Consider the following 20053-nt stretch of genomic DNA (forward strand, 5'->3'; position numbering starts at 1 on the left):
GAGTCATGATAAACAATATACGCAGCGTTTTTTCCTCAATAGTTTCATCACGTTTACTGTCTAACGACAGCGCTAGCATGCACTCTCTGCTTATGACCAAAAATACCCCAAACAAACAAAAAAATATGCCCTTTCGTGTTGGTGGAAAAATGCACCATGTCGACCAATCAAAAATGATATGGCAACAGGACATTTGGTTGTTTAGGAAGAGGGGGAAACTTTAGGAGTGATGGTGAAAGAGAGAGCAGAAAAAAGAGAGAGCAAGTTTTGAGATGTGAGAGATTTGTGACGTTTAGCGTGTTTGGAGTGTGTAGTTAATGTGTCGACTTGTGTAATTAGTGTGTAGTGTTGTGGCGACTGAGGCGACTGATGTCTCCAGGTAGAAAAAGGAGTGATACACCTGCTGCTGTCAGACCTGCAGGTATCAGGCTGTGATGTTCTCCTTTATAGTGGACAGAAATTATTTTTTTGGAGTGGCACAAATAATTTGTGTGGCATCTTATTGAATGCAATTACTTTTACTAATTACTTTTTCAAAGTAACTTGCCCAACACTGCACATGATAATAATTTGCTACTGGAAATGAGGCTGAAACCAATTAACAGAAAAACATAAACTAACCAGAGATAAGATTCAATATATTCAAAGAAGGATATTGGGTAATATTAGGTATGTAGTGTAAGCCATTGTCACACAGTCAAGAAATAGCTTGTTGAAATTGTTGAGCAGAATTAATAAAGATGGTTTAAAGCTATATGTAGAAAGTTGGACTACTTTCATGAAATCTACAGTTCACGTTGCTCCAGGCACAAAGCTCTTGAGGTCAGCTTTGAGTCAAACACGACTGTGTCCATATTGTCTCATCTTTGCAGCGGGAAAAAAAAAATAAAAGCTCAAATTTCAGTGGGCGAAAGTGGGCCTTGCCCCGCGGCTCTGTGCTCAATATTAATGCCCAGTGCCAGCTGCGTGGCTCTTAACTCTTCACCAGGCAACTTGCTGCTCTTTGGGACTTACAGTCCAATTACATCAGCTATCTCCCAGGCTTTGTTAGCAGGCCTCTGTGTGTGTATGTGTAAATCTGTACATCTATGCATGTGCAGCAGCTGAAGTCCCCTCTGATGCCTTTTTGATGTTATACTGGTGCTTTTAAGGGCTAATACAGCATGCCAGTCTTTCTATCGTGTCTAACCTGGCTTTGAAAAAAAGTTAGTGCGCGTATGTGTCTCGGTATGTGTGTGCCGTCTCACTGGGGAGATCTGAAGACTTTTTTTCCTCTTGCAGACAGCACTTTGACAGGTAGCTTTGTCTAACACTTGTGCTACACAATGCCTAAAAGATCTTTGTTCTCTGCTCAGCCTGTCTGTCTGCCTTCCTCTCCTCCTAACAGCTTCTCTATTTTTTTTATTTTTCACAACAGCAACAACGCTTCTTTGTTATTTTAACCAAACGTACCTGATTGATTGCCCCTCTGTCAGCTTGTTTCACTGTTAAGGATGCGTTTATTAATATAAAAATTGCCTCCCACTTACTTTGGATGCTAACAAGCTGTGCCGACTTGACGTTAAAGCCACCCTAATCAATATTTCTAAATTCGTGGTGTTTCCGAGGACTGTTTGTATTGGATAACAAACATGCATCCCTCTTAGCTCCAGAGAGAATTTAAACATCTTTCCACTAATTGTTTTGTTTTTGTATAACGGCAGCTTTGCCTTCATTCTCAGCACTCTTATCAATAAAACTCTAATAAAGCCGCAGTAAACTCGCTGTATGGGGTGCGCCAATAACAACTCAAAACATCCAAAAAGACCACAAGCTGAGATTAGTGTTCACAAATTCAGAGTGATTGTACTGCCTGTCTTTAACATTCCGATCTTTCTTTGTAGTCTTTCACTGTCCTCTGAATCGCTGAGCTCGTTATTTATTTATTTTTTAAATGACAGATAATAATGTTTTTGGCTGCTTATTCATCCAGTCCATCCCTGGTGAATGGACGATCAGAAGATTTTTGCCAGCAGAGAAGTTGTCCCCCCTGCTGGCTATTAGAAACAATACAGGTTTAAGGCTTTGCGTTTCAGGTGTTTTCACGCTGTCTGTGGGTTCCTGCTGACATTACATCACTCATAACTTACTGGATTAATCCTCTTTCCAACACAACAAAAGTTGCACACTGTCAAAGAGCTATAGCTCAAGTTAGAGTCATATAATAATCTAAAACTAACATTTGGATATTTGACTTTTGGTGCTCACTGCATACTGAATGTCCAGATCACAACATGCCTCTGGTTTTATTGTCATTATCCATTAGCCTCATTAAATGCTTTGTTTTTCAAGTTAGCACCTTTTTAAAAAATGTGTTCTGGTTTTTTTTGTTGGTTGTTTTTTTTTTTTTACCTCATTGTTAATGCATTTAACCACAGTGTGCGCCCTCCCTTTTTTTGTGTTAGCCAACAAAACTGACAAGGACGCACCTTGTTTCGTACCTTGTTTCCCACTCACTGTGCACTCCCTTAGTTCATTTAGCTGCACTCCATTAAACATTATTTCCACTGATGGTCTTCATTGAAGATGTTATGTTTAGGCTGTTGCTGTTACATTTGACTAAGATGTTGGTGTATCAAAGTTAAAAAAAAAACGAAGTTTTGTGGTTGTGTCAAAATGACAGTTATCAAAGGCGGAGACAGAATCCTGTTGGCCGGATTTAAAGTAAATTCCTCGGAGCTGTTGTGTCTTTACAAAAAGCCTGGAGTAAGGCATTGATTTTGATGTTTGTTGTCTGTGTCTAAATTTACCAGTCGTCTAAACACAAACTGTTCTCTGTAGACTTTCAGTCTGTCACTTGCAAGAAACCCCTATAAGCTTGCTATGTTTTGTTTTGGTTTAGGGTGTTTTTTTGGTAGGCAAAAAGACACCTAGAACTGAGTGGTTTCACAAGAGAATTAAACTTTTTAAACTTTTTTGGGGGTGTTGTTTCAAAATATGGAAATATCTTTTCTGTTTTTTAATCAATCAAATCATCCACTAGGGCAGGTCTTTTTGCTTGAAAGCCTAATTTTTCTTATCGCAGACCTTTAACAAGAAGGTCTCGCCACAGACGTTTGCATTGACTGACATTTGCCAGAGACTCTGTGACATTTAGTCCCGCGTGTGATCCATTTTAATACTTTCGATTTATTATACCTTTTGAAAATCAGGTCTGTAGCTTATTTGTCACCACACTGAACAAACCAGGTCATCGGTTCTCTTGTGGTTCGCAGCACTTTACAAGCTCCCTTTTCTCATATTAGAGGCGCCCAGATGCCCACGAGGTTGGGTTACCATGTGGGTGTAAATCCCATCAGTGGTCAGGCCTTTTGTGCATGACGTTGCTCCTGCTCTGCCCCTGCATTTTATTCCCTATTTAGCCAAATATCACCCCCAGAAATGATCTTAAATAAATATGTGTGACAAATATCACACAACAGAATGTGGAAGACCAATTTCAGGTGTTTGAGCTGTGAAATGAGTTAGCTTTGCTTTTCCTGGGGTGAGTCAGCCTGTTTATGATTTTTGGCCTTGGGGAAGTGTGCGTATGAATATTTGACATTTTCTATCACATGTAGAGCTGAGCGATATGAGATTTTTTCATATCACGATATGTTTTTTTCATTTCAGTCGATAACGATATCTATCACGATATAAGCCAAATAACTATATTTGTAAGATTTAAATGTGCCGTTGCTCACAAGTAAAATGTGAAATAATCAGCAGCTTGTTTTGATTTAAATATTTATTTCTCATAATAAGTTCAACAGGGTAGATGTACTTAAGGAACATGAGACTTTTTCAGATAAATAAAGGCAAATATTGCAAACTACACAAAAGGCAGCCGCTAAAGCGTTTAAGTTTCAAAATAGAACAAACGAAACAGACTAAATTGTCAATTCCACTTAGAAACAAAATATTAATTCTAAAAATAAATCTTAGTTTGTTTTACAGAAGAACAGACAAAACTGACTAACTTTTGTCAATATCAAATAAACTGAGAACTAAAAGGAAATTCTCAATCTCTCCTTGTTGTATAGCTGAGCTTTTCAAACAGTTTTAACAGTTACTTTAGTCTGACAAAAGCCGAATGAAGAATTAGCGCTTCCAGTCAGAGACTGAGGCTACGTCCACACGTACACGGGTATTTTTGAAAACTGAGATTTTCCGTTTTCGTTTTAAAAAATAATCCCGTCCACACATAAAGGGAGAAATGAAGGAAAACGCTGCTATGAACATGCCAAAGCAGCAGGTGGCGCTAGATTCCTAACCGTGCAGAAATGTTGGCCAATCAGAAGTCTAGAAGCCTCGGTGGGAAAAAGTAAACAAAGCTGGGGCATAGAAGCAGAACCGAGTCGTATGTGTGGAGGGACAGTAACTGTGTGTATATGTAAGCATTTAAACACTGCAGAGAGTAGAATTAACAGTAACAGTATTGTAGAAATTCATTTCACCGAAACAATAACGTGGCGCACAGTGTGACGCATGCACCAGTTTATTGTATTTCCAGACTTGCTTTCGGCACAATTTACAGTGCACGCTACTCTGTTTTTTGTCAGACTTGAAATAGCCGAAATACCTTCACACTACGGAACTTCTTTGGCTCTTCCGTTCGACAATCTCTCCGGCGTTGGAACCATTATCTGTTTTCTCTTCGGTCACGCTCGGTTGATTTTTCTAGTCAGCACACTCATTTCCCCCATTATGCGCTGGCTCCATTACCCGCTGGCTGCTTCCCAAACAAACACACGTGCAGCTTGGCACTTGTGCTGTACGTAACAAGTCACGCGACGTGACGCTGCGGCTGTGATTGGTTTGGCTCTGGGCTACTTAATTTGGATTGGCTGACCTTTTTTTTTTTTTTTTTTTTTTTTTTTTTTTAAGAGGACAAGAGCGGCGAGGTCTATCGCGATAGCGAGTAAAAGTTATATCGCGATACATATCGTTATCATTCTATCGCCCAGCTCTAATCACATGCAAGCCTTCCAGTCTTTTAGCTCAGTCCTGTTCTCTGACAATACAGACTTTCCACATCGACATTTAAATGATACCTCACTACATTGAACGCTTATTCACTCTGACTCTGTCTCTTTTTCATCTCTACTTTTTGTTTTATGTTTGAGAATATTTCCATTTGAATTATTGAGCATTGTTTGAATTAACTCGTTTGAGTTCGTATGCTTCCTGGTTATTCGGAAAGTGGCTGCTGAGGCTGGTGAATGGACCTTAATCACAGGTTACGGGCAAAAAGATTAGATGGGAGATGTTTCGTGAAGCTGGGAGTGTTGGGTTATTTAAAAAATTCTGTTTAAGATGATAATCAGCATTTTTCCTGATTCAAACTAGGCCCTCGAGAGGGTGGGTGACTACAACTTTGATAATTAAAAATTCTATTTATGAAAATCCTGGTCAATGTTACTATCGTAGACTACAAAAACATCTTTCACAGGTCATGCAAACCACACCAGGATGAAGCCGCCATGTTTTAATATGCATATTTCCAACACAGCCCTCTTCCCCTGCTGCTGGGCTCAGAACTGTTTTCTGTTTGTCAGCAGTTGAATGTTGTTGTCTTTTTTTCCCCCTTCGACAGGTAAAATCAAATGTGAGCAGGGAAGCAAAAATCCAATCACAAGTAGCCACTTGTGCATTTAAAATCAGAATATCATGTGTGAACCGCAGTGTGTCTCAGCTGGATCCAGAAGCGAGCTGGATATGAGATCTCCCGTCTGAACTGATTCCCATCCTCCCACCAGACTAGACACTTCATTACTCTCCCTGAGTGATATAAAACTCTTCTGCTGACAAAAAACACGCAGTGTCCTCTGACTTTTTTCTTACATTTCAAAATGAATTGATTAGTTTTAGACATCGATCCTTAAAAAAAGTACTATAGTGATACAGGAAATCGATACAAAAGGCTTTTTGCATGACAAAAGTAAACGCTCATTGCAGCAGAGCATTAACCTAAAATTACTGCTTGATGCTCACATTGCAGTTTTTATCCCTCCAGCCCATCCAGTTGTGCACTCCTCCCCTGTAACTTTCCTACAGAGACGGCAATTTTCTATGTAAATTCGCTTTCTCCCGATCGTCTTCATTTCCATACCAGCGCCGTCAAAAGAGCTGACTGTCAAAAGTGTGCCGAGTCAGCACCGACTGTGCCACAAGAGAGCAGAGGAAATAATAACGTCAGTCGATCCTCTTTGCACCTGTGCACGCACATGTGTGTATGTGCGTGTGTGTTTTATTTTTTAATACACAAGGCGAGGATTGCTACTTTTGAGATGGAAGATAAAGCCAAAGGTTTTACCCGTCTTAGAAAGAGATTCTGCTTCTCCTATCAAGTGTCAGACTCGAGAAAGGTTTCCAGCTGTGAAGCCAGAGGTGATCCAGAAATTTTCTGTCATCTTTGTTTGACTGACATGAGCTCAGCATTTCCTTGTTTTTTCTTTTTTTTTTTTTATTGCCTTAATACCTGTTAACAGAGTGTATTTGAAACTTTTCTTTTTCTTCTATGAATTACACTAGATTCACTAATAGATGAGTAATGTTTGAAATAACAGCAGAAGAAAAAAAATAGGTTTGCATAAACAAAAACTGCGCGCCCTTTAAAAGTTCTCATGAATGGCATCGCTGTTACGGCTGCCAACAGGAGACGTGACATTATGATCCCGATTTGTTTAATGTAGTGAAAATTAAAAGCAGTGGTGGAGAACATGACAGTGGAGGCCCTTCTTTCAGGGTGGATAGAATGAGTGGAGCATTGTGCTAACTTTGTGCGTGCTTATATGTACCGCATTCATACACCGTGGAAAACGGACGCATGAGAAACACAAAAAGGCCACATTCATTATATGTTCTGTCATAGTACGCTTTTAGAATAAACTCAAGAAGCATGTAGTGGCTTTAATTATACTGAACATAGCGAGATGAAAGAAGAAGCCTTTAAAGGAGCTCCAGCACGGAAGGCTAATTACTAAGTGAAGACCAGTCTGCTCTCAGCTGCTATACAGTACCTCCAGGCTTGACGTCTGGCCCAAGTTGTATTGAATTAGGGCCAATAGATTAGCCAACAGTGAGCGGCATCTGTTTTGCTTTTGTTTTTTATAACTCAGAGCTGCATTCGACTCTGTCAGCGCACTTGGTGAATTTAGCCAGTCATTAGTACAGAGTACGGTCAATAAAACATCTGTACATTATTCTGCTGGATTCAAAACTGCACACAGTAGATGACAATCTGAAAGGAGTGGTTTGAAAACAACAAGATCTCAAGTTTCAGAGGCCAAAAGTTCTGTTTTGTGTCTACTACTGATTTGTATTTAATGTACATATTTAGGTCAGTCTATGGTTAAAAGTCTTCATATTTCTTATGTCTAATAAAGTGTCCAAATTTTAGATTTTTGATTGATCCATTTTAAATGAGCTTGGGCCCAAAGAAGATGGTAGTTTTAAATTGTTGTAAATGCAGCGGTGAGCTTCTGGCAGTGGTTCTTAGAAGTGTTCCCGTGCTGTGATTTCCGTAACTCATCGTGTCTTTTTAAGTGCAATTTACTGCCTTGCAATCAGTGCATGCTTACTGTTGTCACCATCAGGAACGGTGGCGGGTGCCAAAAGTGACGCCACAACTGCTGGCGCGGCCTGCTTTGATGTTGTTTAGGCTTGCCATGCATTTCTCGTTTTCTCTTTTTAACTTGGCCTAGACACAAGTTTAAACTTGGAGACAGTTTTACTCTGTCTTCACTGCCATTTCCATTATATATCACAGCAGGAGCACAAAGGTTCCTCGAAAACCTTAAGGACAAACCCCTCAGCGACTGCTTTGTTTCCTTTTTTAACTTCTATTCTTTTTTTTTTTCTTTTGAGTTGTGACACATGATATTCATTAGAAGACTGCGACAAATCTAACACAACTTTGTTTTAATTTTCATGCTAAAGCAAACAATGCAGGGGCCATCAGTATCCGGTCCCAATGGAGCACGGGTTCTCTTTTAGCCTGGTCCCTTTCTCTTGATCCTGTAAATTTTTAATTATATTATGTCTCATAAATAATGTCCCAAAATTCTTGCAATGTTTGGTTGAGAAATGTTTTCCTTAAATGACTGAACAGTTTTCTCCTGCAGTCTTCTTTCTTCTAAATACATACATACGTACGTCAGTGTTACAACCTCATTAATTATGAGAAATTTGACCCTTTTTTTTTGCCCTTACCCTACATAAGCAATGTGTAAGGGCTCCAAAAAGACCTTTCAGACCTTTGCAGCGCTTGACTCTCTCATCTTTTCACTTTTTCCAGTTAAATGCAGGCTTTAAATACTTGTAGATTATTGCATTATTGGTTGTTGTTCCTTTATATTACACTATTTATTCTCACAATAACAGTGAAATGTTCACTGTCACTGGGTGACATTTGGGACACAGACCACAAAGGACAACTTGCATACATTATAGCTCATATCAACAATCTCTCTGTCAACATGTTTCATTCGCCGTCACCTTTTACGCTAACAGCCGACCCTCTAAACGAGAGGTTTGTATACCCTTTTGTGTGTTATCATGGCTGACAGGTGGCCCCTGCCGAAACAGCACAATAACTCTGGAGTTGCTCTCTCTCCATTTTCTCCATCCAGTCTCATTAGCATTCAAACTGCTTCACCTGCAGGGCTCTTTAGTAGTTGAGGGTGAGTCAGAGTTTAATTATTTTGGACAGTAAAAGGATTTTTTTTTTTCCAAGGTGTAGTCTGGACAGATCCACCTTTTAACACCAAAGTGACCCTGGAGGGGGAAAGAAAACATGCTGTAAGAGCAAATGCATTCATGGGGTCAGGAAGGTGCCAGCATATACCAGTGAACTGTAATGCTGAAGTTCCTTTTTCTCAGTATTTCCATATCATTTAGATAGACTTGGAGGAGAGTTCCCCTTTAAAAACCATCAGTTACGCTGGTTAATATTCCACCCTGAGGCATCCTGCCCGGAAATGTTTTTATACCTTGCAGGTATTTGCATTGCCAGCGTTGCTTCCTCCTGTTGTAATTCAAGGTTATGAGTTCAGACTCTGCTCTGACCCACACAGATGACTCAGTAAGTTATAGTCTGGGCTTTTTGCAGAACTTTGGACGGTTTTACTTTTATTTGTATATCAGACAACATGTAAATCAATACTGGCATTTTTTTTCTGTTCTTAGTTTCGCTCCTTCCCATTTGCTTTCCTTAAATGATTACAATTCCATCTCCCATCTCAAATCCGTGTTTGTTTTTCTTCCCTCATTCATCCTACTTTTTCCTTCCCCAAAGCAAGTTATTAAACCCAGAGTGAGCGAGCGAGTGAGACGGACACAGACAGAGAGAGAGAGAGAGAGAGAGCGAGGAGGACAAGAGCAACCATTCACACAACAGCGGGCTTCTTAACTACCGAAAGCTGTCACCTCCTCAGAGTGGTTTGTGTGCAAGCCTCTCCAATACAGCTGTCAGGGCAGCAGTCTCCAAACGGGCCTCCTTCAGCTGACACTCAGTCGTACCCTCGCTTATGTTTTCCATATTCAGTCTGCACTCATCGCTGAATGGATTAATTAATTCATGAAGTGAACAAACATCACACTTCTGTGTCCTTTTAACTCTGCGCTAGATGTGCAGCCCCACGTACAGGGTAGGGAATGCTGTGTGGTACAGGAAGAATTAAAAATTGGGTGTTTAATTGTCAGTTAGGAAAGAGAAAATCTTTATATTTCGGAGGCAAAATTGAAGAGATATACAGGGAGGTGAGGGTGGACTGTTTAAAACCAGCGGCCTCACAGAAAGCTAAAGGTCCCGGCACAGTGGTGGGTTGGGCAGTTGAAGTCTGCTTGTAGTGATGTAAAACCATGTGTTTAATAACAATAAAAACCCATGTTTTGCCAGGTACAGATCACACGTTAACGCCACATGTCAACCGAGTTCTATGGATATCCCACATCATCACCATTTAAACCATTTGTTTAAAGTCGGACTGGACGGTGTAAAAAGAAGTTTGTAAAGGTAGTTTCTCATAGCTCCATTCTGATGCTATTAACTCGTATTCATGACACGGGGTGCGATGCAGTGCTGGAAATTGATCTCGCCAATCAGTCAAACTGTGTTGGCCTGCTGCATTGAGTTTGTTTTTACAGACAAAGACAGACAGTAAGGCAGGAAGAAACAACAACAGAAAAGAACCACACCAAACCCCAAATCCACAGCTTTGGGAACCTGTGTTTTAAGCTACTTAATAATCAGTGACAGATGGCTGAATAAAAACAAAAAACAGTCTTTAAATTAATCATGAACTAGTCATGTGTCTGTAAATACATCTGGGTGAGGATGCTTTTCAGTTTTGTTTATTGCCAAGATAACAGAGCAGATACAGGGCAGGAAATGAAAGAAAAAGAATGAGATAAAATGTGAGTGTTATATATGCATGAGTAGAAATTTGAATTGAAGATGGGAAAGGGGGGAAAAGGGGGGAGACAAAGGAATAAATCAATTTTCATCAGGTGTTTAGCAATGATGAGCACTGTCAGTGAAATGAGGAAGAAAGACGGAGGTGGTGAAGAAGGACAGAGGGGAGGAGAAGAGGGTAGCGTGTCAGGATCTGGGAGGGAGGGAGGTGTCGGCTCGCGCCGTCCCCACAGACGCCGCTGTAATCTGGGCCACGTGTCCCAGAATGCCTGCTGGTCACCCAGAGGCTTGGCTGGGTGATTCATCTTAGTTAGGGAGCTGTCCAAGCGACTCCCCGCGGACTGCAACACATAATCGTACACGCAAAACACACACACTGCAAACATATGTGGTTAGAGAAGAGGCGGAGGTTTGATTGACTGAACACCCATACTTAAAATTTAAGGTCCTTGGTTCCACCTTCCACTGTCGTCTCCTCACTCTAAACATAACCTGAATCTTATAAATGACCTTAACTCTGACCAAAAACATAATAAATCTAATTTATCTCATTCATATAAGTGCGCACACCTGTCAGCTATACTCACAACAGGAAAACACACTAACACTATGTTAGTTATTCTCTACTTGGAGATCACTGAACCAGGTGAAGCTTAAGATTGTTACGAGGGCCATTATCTTCTCCACACAGTTAATGCAGCTTTTACACAAGCATGGCTGATGTCTGCTTAAATTCTGCATGTTCTATCATCTACCATCTTTTGTAACAACCTTAGGCAAAATTTACTCATCACTCCCTCATTTTTGAAACGCTACAGCAACATACGGTTTAAGAGCTTAGCTTAAAACTTCATTCTTGAGCTCAACTTTATCCCATACAGAGCTGCAAAAAATAAATAACTATTTAATTATTGATAAAAAAAAAAAGCTATTTTTTCTCCATTAAATTATTAATTATTTGGCCTAACGAAATGCCAGAAATACTATAAACATTAAGTTTTCCAAGGATAAAGTTTGTTACCATAGAGAAATTAATGTGAAATAACTTGAGAGCAAATCAAAAACTAATATATATATTTTATATATATTTTTATATTTTATATTTCTTTGATGTTCCAATTGCTTAACTGTTTAAATGTAAGTAATCCTCTTCAACAATCTTCAACACAACACAGTGATGTTCTGGACATGCTGTCACAGCCATTGATTCTTCACTTATGGTTGATAGCTTTAGGTAATCTTGGAAAGACTTTTAAACGCGTGAATTTACAATAAGTACTTTGCCATCTTTCACTTTAATTGGTTTAAATAATTTGGATATGCTGAACATTTGCTTGCAGCCAGCCTAATTAGTAGTTCTCATTTATTGTTCCTGTACTTGAGTCCTTTTTATTTATGTTGCTTAGCAGTTCGGTTGGTAAACTCCAAATTAATTGAGGCTGTTGTCTGTAATTTTAACAGGCTATTTTTAATAATGTTTCGTATTTCACTGCAGGACTCACTGACGTCATCTTTCTCGTTTTTGTTTCTTTAGTGTTCCTGAGATCTAAATCTCGATCGTTCCAGAGAGCAAAACACGCATATCAGTGTTAATGCCTGTGTTTTACACCTCATTGACAGGTGGCCGCCTCATTTGTTGACAGTGGTGATAGCCAGTCTTGACCCTGTGGAAATAAATCAGTCTTCTTTGTGTAAAAGCTGTATTGACGGGCCTGATGCTCTCACATTCCCTGCCTCATTTAGTTAAACCTGATTCAGTGGCTGATGTTCAGTGAATGTCTCAGCATGCGTTTAAGTATAGGACAATGTCACGATTTCAACCACTAGCTTTTCACACTGAGCTCAAGAAATCAATGTTTAACCATCATTTCTACTCCCTTGTATTCACTCTGACGAGATCTTTGAATAACATTTCACTGTGTGTTATACTTGTATAACTATGCATGTGACAAATAAAGAACCTTGAACCTTGAACCCTTGAACCTTGAACCCTTGAACCCTTAACTCATTTGTAGACTAAAGACCAAAGCCAAACACATCTAATGGGAGGAAAGTAGAGTAAATTTTCCTTCTTTCTACCTCCTTTGTTAATGGTTTTATTGCATGAAAACCATGGGAGTGTGTCACATTCAGAATAGAGGTTTCTGACACAGCTTCACCTGCTTCCAAGGTTCATGGAGAAGAACAAGGCTCTAAAGAGGCTCTAAAGCTCCAGCAACAGTATAAAGAGCAGCTTTATTACTTGACCAGCGTGTTTTGGGATCGGTTGTTGATGACCCTGATGAAGGCCACAGGCTGAATCATGTGGTCAAATATATTACACTTTATATTGCAAGTGTTGATGGAGCGTTGACCTCTTTAAACCCCATTCAGAGATGAAGCCTAGCAGACAGCTAGCAGGTATAAGCTGCTTTTCAGTTGAAGTAGCAACTCCCTTAATGCACACTTTAAACCTTAATACAAATTAAACAGATGAGTTATTAAAAAATTGGACCTTTTAACATTGTGTTTAATGGAGATTGACTCGCTTTTCGAGCAGGCCTCGAGTGGCCATGACAGGAGCCATTTTCAAATGCGAAAATAATACTTGAAAACCTATCGTAATGACTGACTGTTTATTAAATATGAAAAGATGAATACTCTTTTTTTAACTGTTTGATATAGTTATACAGCATAATATTCTGTATTTAACACAGCTATGTGCTTGTTCAGATGACCAGGTTGTCTCGCCGTAAAGGGCACACAGAAAACTCCTGGTACTTGAGCTGTTTGGTGTGCAGATTGATCTATTTTCACGTCTCTAAAGCAGATGCATCATGAGTTATTGGATGCTGATATGTGTTTCATCCATTTGCTAGGGTTAACATATGCAAACAAACACACTGGTGTGTTTTCCTGAAGCCTTTGCTGTCAGAAGCATCGAGGTGTGAAATGTGATTATCAACATCAGCTTTTACTACTGACATCAGCCACAGGTTTTGCGTGTGCTTTTCGCTTTCTGTAGTACTCATTAAAGCTTGTTGGCAGCTTGCTTGATGGCCTTGGACGCGGAGTGTGTTTAATTCATTCATGGGCGCATCCCTGGGAGTGTTTTTATTCTTCCCCTCAGTGTGCTTCTAGCATTATTAAAGGCATTAATCACTGTGATCTGATGCCTTGTTACGACACGGCTCTGCTCCCACTGCGCAGCTAAACACACACGCATTTCGGTGTCCACAGTGCCATCAAACATCTTGGCTTGAAAGTACTGCATTGTGAAAGTCTCCTTGGAATACAGAAGGAACCCGTATGAGCGGATATATCAATGTTTTCATCTGTTAAATTATTTTTTGCTCATGCCGTGAATCCTGCACAAGAATCCGTAATCTTTAAGGGAATTTTTTAACAGAAAACATCGACTTTCAGATCTGGCTGCTTTGCTGTTTCTCAAATTCTTGTTAATATCCCTCTCGGCAAGGTGCATGTTCTTGAAATCCTTTTTAAGTCCTCCACCATCCAAACTCCATCCATCCACTTTCTTAACTGATTTTCCGATCCGTGAGAAGAAGTCACAGGAGCAAAAAAGGAATTAAAATTATCCATATTTTTTTCTTCCAGTAGAGGGAGATATTTTAGATATTTCATTTTAAGCCAGCATGAAATAATTTCAGGAAAGTGTTTAAACAGATATTAACACATTTACACTTAAATACACATTCGCCGCCTAGCTTAATGGTTTCTATCCATTAAGTAACCTGGAACGAATGTACTCTGTATGTTTTTTGCTCATTGCCAACTTTGTGGCTTTAAGTATTTTATCTCCCCCTGCTGGTAATGCAACCTCTGCATGCGTGTCCATTTCATGTTTTGCAGATTACACGTTACATCTATTATACATTTTGTTATGATATTGGGTTGGTAACTGTAGATTTTCAAGTTGATACGCCTCAAGAGGTTCTTGAAGTGTTAAAAAGCCAGTTTTCCTCATCTCATACAAGCATTTTGTCCTCTGTATTTTTACCGAGCTACTACTCTGCATTTCCTCCACTGTAGGAATGTAAAACACTGGTGATTTGAAACTAGCCCATTCGAAACTCGAGACTCAAAGTCTACTGAATTTAGCATGCACTGTTAGGTAATAACTCAGATTTAGGTGTGCACGTGTAATAAAGAGTAAACATGTTTGTTCAGCCTGGTAAGAAATATCTCCTGGCTTTTCTCATCACTTTTTTCATCTTTTTATGAATCTCTGTTACTTTATATTTAAAAAATCTATTAACTTTTGTGTTTTTTCTGGTAATGTATAAATAAAAAGAATTAATTTAATCTTCACTTAGCAAAACATGTTACATTTGTTTTAGCTCTGGCTAAAGACTCAGTTCCTTCAATTTAGTCAAATTAAAAATATATGAAATATAAAGAAATGTGTGTCAATATTTGGTAGACCTCATAAAGTCTGATATATTGGAAATACTCAGGTGTAGCCTATCATCAGTCTCTGTCTGCATGTCAGGCGGACAAAAATGTAATAGGAGAAACATGGCTCATCTTGACGGTGTCAAACACATCGACACGTTGCTCCGTCTCACACGAGGATATCTGACATTTATTCCCAGAATGCCAGCAGTTAATTTTGGCCACATTTCTGTTACCTCTCTCGCTACTTTAACTCTCAGTAACCTTTCCTGCCTCTGAATTTTGAGGAGAAAGTCATAGAGTTGCCACATTGTTTTGACGAGTGGCCTCTTGAGCTTTTCTTCTTCGCAAATCTTTTTCTCCCTCCTGCCCCCGTCTCTCAGACCCCGCTGAGTGGCTGATCCCTCGAGTACAGAGCTGCCAGCTCATGACGCAGTGTGATACTGCACTGTCTCTGACTCAATGTGTGTGTAAAAAGACACATTTCCACATATAGTAGAATAATGCATGAATAATAACAACAGAGCTCATTAGCAGTAGTTGGATAGTTAGTCGGTCCTTTATTCGTGGTGATTAAATACCAATTTGGGGTGATCATCATCATCAGCCAATTATTTCACAGCGTCAGTCACAAAATATTGGAGGAAAGCTGGCGAATTAATCTCCTTTAGGTATTTGTGGCTAACTGTACACTGCTGGTGACATCTGGTTTCAAAAACATCAAGATGGAGACAGCAACTCCATCTTAATACTGTGAACATGAAAATCTGCATGTGCTATTAAATTCAAATAAGCTTGAACTGGCTTTGAATGGCAAAACTTTACATATATTTTCTACCTTGTTGCAAGACTGCGAGCTACATAGCAGCCTCTGGTTGAAAGAAATAGCGCTATGCAGTTCAGTCACACATTTCAACAAGAAACATCTCTGGTGTTGTTGTTTTTTTCTCCCCTTATGAACTAAGGCAGCTCCCAGAAGTGGGAATAAGTCTCACATGTGCGAGTCACAAACAAGTCTAAAGTCTTAACCTTCAAATCCCAAGTTACTGTGGGGAAACCAAGCAAGTCAAGTCCTATGAAATTCCGATGATCTATCCCAGATTTCACATTTTCTGTCTTGCACTGGTCATGAATGTTCAAAAGATATATATATTTTTTTTAGCAATAACCCTTGGAAGCTTTCTGATTTTTAACATTTTGTGGTCTCAATAAAAACTCTCCTAACAGCACAAAAACAAGAGGATTCAGAGGTGCTGTTCATGAGAGGTGTGGCAGGATCTGATTGACTTGAATCTGTGGGACAGGTGCCACTTAATTCTACACCTAGAGTCAAGTTATAAGAAAAAAGTCCAAATCCATGTGGGCTGCATTAACAGACATGAAGCCATTCTCATTCGTGTCAGTGGGCAGCAGCACCAGTTTGAGTCAAGCCGCTGAAACCCTGGCAGCAGTGTCAAACTGTCCACTACGTCTTAGGCCAAATCCCATTTCGTCTTTACTGCTTTAGTACACTCACACCAGAAGCCAAATATGGAAGTACACTTCACTTTTACAGCCAACAAAATCAGACACCTTGGAGACAACCAAAGCCCTCGGCTAGAACTGCTACAAAGCTGTCTTGTCAGATTTGCTAACACAAAAGATTAGACTGGGAATTTAAATGCACTTGATAAGAGATCACCAGTCAAGGAGGAAATTTGCTGTTGTGTTGCTTGCAGCAGAAAACACCTGAACTGTGCTTAAAAAAAAGGGAAAAAAAGTGGAACCAAGAACGTGATTAGCACAAGTTTTATACAGGTTAAAAAACAAATCAAGTCTTACGTCACGCTTTTAGGCTGTTACACAGTACTGCAAACAACCAAGGAGTGGTAGACATCCAGGAAAAACACCAGATATTACCATATTAATCTAAGAAGAATGAGCATTATTCATTCCTGTGGAAATTGAAAGAGTTAAAAGTGCACAAATCCACTTTTATAGGGCATCATTTCCCAGTTTCCTGCAGGTCTGAGCTCCAGGTGTATTTGCTCTTGTTTTCAGGTTGAATATTCATGACACTATTTAAAGCCACACTGGGCCTCTGTGGTGGGTCCAAATGGATCTGAAGGTTACATGCATTGAAAATTCAACTCTAGCAGTCCGTAACTGTGTAAATTGATGTTAGTACACTTAAATACACACCACAGGCTTGTGTTTACCAGCACAGGCTGTGATGTCTCACCCTGAAAGATACCAAAGGGATGAGAGGAGATCAAAGATCCGCGAGTCTGGCTTTCTCTGGATGGAAGGCTGACTCACTGCTGGTTTTTTGGTTGTTTTTTTGTTTTGTTTTTTTAAGATGTGTTTTGCTTTCACGTTTAAGCTAAAGTTAAGCGGTTTTCTCCTTTTAGCCTCACAGATTGTGATAGAGTTGCAAATCTTACTTTCTTTGGGCAATCAGTTTGGTGAAAGCAGCAGGAACACATTAAATAGAGGGGAAACGAAACATTGCTGGCTATATAATGGCAAAATGGTGAATTAGACGTAAGCTGGAGAGCCATAAATCAGTTTTTTTGTAGTGAGAAACTGTTTTTAAGATATCTATGTTGAGTCAGCGACGTTTTAAACAACTAAATGGGCTAAAGTTTCCTCACATTACACATGGAAAACATCAGTATAGCTCCAAGCAACAGTAAAGCAGGCAAGGAAAGATACTGGCAAAAACATTACTGGGATAAAAGGAAGCAGACAGGAAAGAGGAAAAGCCTGGAATAAAGGGATAAAGAGTGGAAGGATGGGGGAAGCACTAAGCTACAGGTGTAAGCCTTGGATTTTGAGCAGAGATGGAGATTCGCAAATGTTGAATTATATTTTCTGCTGAAAATTCAAGGAAATGTAGAGGCATACATCAGCTGCTCGAACCATCTTGTAATGAGTTGCTTGTTTTTGTTCTGTTTCTTTCTCAGGTGTTTCGCAGAAAGGCAGTGGAGTTGGGCGAGAAGCTGCTGCCTGCATTCAAAACGCCCACCGGCATCCCCTGGGCTCTGCTTAACCTCAAGAGGTAAAACAAACAGACAGCACACACACTTGCTCTTTGTCTCCCAGCAGTCCACTTTCAGGCAGCAGGTCTGTTTTGATGGCCTGATGCTTTAAGGGGTGCCATGGTCTACCCCTCTCTGTTCCACTCGCACACACTGAGCTGAAATGCTTTAGTCTTACATGACAGAGCAAACTTGTCAGACAGAAACTGTTTGATTTTTTTGCATCCAGGGCTTCATCCTTGAAACTAAACTGCATTGGAAAAGACAAACCCAAAGAGGTTGGGGTTACAGGCTAGTTACATGGCAGTGCTGGTGATGTTTCCTTTCCTCTGGCTGAAACCCTCTTTGTGCTCCACCAAAACCTCCTCCATATATAAAAAAAACCCCCTCATACTTCTATTTTAACATTTTTTCCATTTGCAGAGATATAAACTGATTTTAAGAATCTAAAAACCGACTTTTTTTCACTCATCTAATTTCCAAGTAACAGTCATTACTGGTTTGCTTTAAAAAATTGCTTTAATTTGACTTTATTAATAAGGTCATATAAAAATCACAGGTGTCTCACCTGTGGGTTGAACCTGCTGTTCAAACCTTTGTTTAAGGTGAGGAGCTAAAATGCTGCATTTCAGATGATGGATGAACCGAGCGATTAGAGGGTTAAAATAAGTAGGGATTATTTTGGACTCTCAGTCATGCAAAGCTACTCAAGCAGAGTCCAAGAAAAAAAATGTGCTAAGAACACAGTTTTATTTATATATATATAAAATAAAATGTGCACAATGCCAAAATTAGAACTTTAAAGCAATTAAAATAAATTCCAACCAATAAGCACATAACATTTTGGGGTCTTTAATAATAATAATAATAATAATAATGGATACTTTATTGATCCCCATGGGGAAATTACTTGTTTTTCTCTGCATTTGACCCATTCACTCAGTGAAGCAGTGGGCAGCCCACTAAGCAGGCGCCCGGGGAGCAGTGTGTAGGGACGGTACCTTGCTCAGGGGTACCTCAGGGTAGCCGTTAAGTGGATTCGAGCCACCGACCTTCCGATCATGGGGCGACCACTTTACCTACTGAGCTATCCCTGCCCCCCTTTAATATGAAAATATGAGTATCTCTGTATAAAAACAATTAGAGGTCTGCAACTATTTTTTGCTACAGTCCTTCTGTCAGTCACACATGATGAGGAGAGCACTATTTTCTTTCTATCAGTCGTTCCCCAAAGAGAGACATGACATCCAGGCTGTTTGTCAGCCCGTTAATTAAAAGGCAGGTTGTCATGACGATAAGCGCGCTGTAACAAATTAATTTTCTCTCTGTCTGTATGGGTGAATGGACTCTGCCCGCCTTGTCCTCTTCCCTGAAGTGAGAAATACCCCAGGGAGAGTGAGTGTGTAAGTGAGTGAGTGTGTGTGTTCATGTCTGTGCACATGTATGTGACTCTGCACACATACGTGATCCCCAGAGGCCTGAGCAGATTGCTGTTGATGATGACTTTACCTGCATGACTGAGTTATGATAGCTTAGAACCATACAAGCACAACCCCATATTCCCACACACACACACACACACACACACACACACACACACACACACACACACACACACACACACACACACACACACACACTCAAATAACTCTGGAAACAAATTACAGTAACAAATATACAGAGCAACAGAGAATGTAGGCTGTTAAACTGCTATTTTTAAGCTAATTTTTTTTTCTTGTCTATGAAATTGACAGATTAGCATTATAAAGATGTTGGGAAGTTGGTTTCTTTGCAACACTAATGGATTCTTTTTTGAGAAGAACAATTTTAATCAAGTTATTTTTCAAATGATCCAGATTTGCTAGAAAATTCGATGGGTCTTCCTTTCCCTATCCAATTCCTCGCCACCAGATTTCATAAACTTTGTTTTTTAGTTTTTGTATACTTGCTAACAGACACCTTGGTTCTTACCTTAACAGAAGAATGAGCCGAAGGAAGAACACCTTACAGGGCCAGACTTTGTAAAAGGTGTTAGGTTTCTTTGTATTCCATGATTGTACAAGAGATATAGGGACAGGGCCATGGTACTCAGTGAACCCTGAACAGAAAATCTTTGGGTTACAGTAACTTCGGTAAGCACAGCGATGGTAGTGGACTGAACTCTGGCCCCAAATATCCAACCACCATCTGAACTGAAAAACCT

At 39.8% G+C, this 20053-nt stretch overlaps 1 protein-coding gene across 1 annotated transcript in view; it reads left to right on the top strand.

Annotated features, from left to right (window-relative positions):
* Window positions 1-20053, top strand: part of man1a1 (mannosidase, alpha, class 1A, member 1) — a 158258-nt gene that overhangs the window by 104824 nt on the left and 33381 nt on the right. The window contains exon 5 of the mRNA XM_026142320.1: window positions 17776-17870. Within this exon, the coding sequence (XP_025998105.1) occupies window positions 17776-17870 (95 nt within the window). The remainder of the gene's footprint in view (window positions 1-17775; window positions 17871-20053) is intronic.

Source organism: Astatotilapia calliptera, chromosome 15, assembly GCF_900246225.1.
Source record: "Astatotilapia calliptera chromosome 15, fAstCal1.2, whole genome shotgun sequence".
In the NCBI taxonomy this organism is placed as follows: domain Eukaryota; kingdom Metazoa; phylum Chordata; class Actinopteri; order Cichliformes; family Cichlidae; genus Astatotilapia; species Astatotilapia calliptera.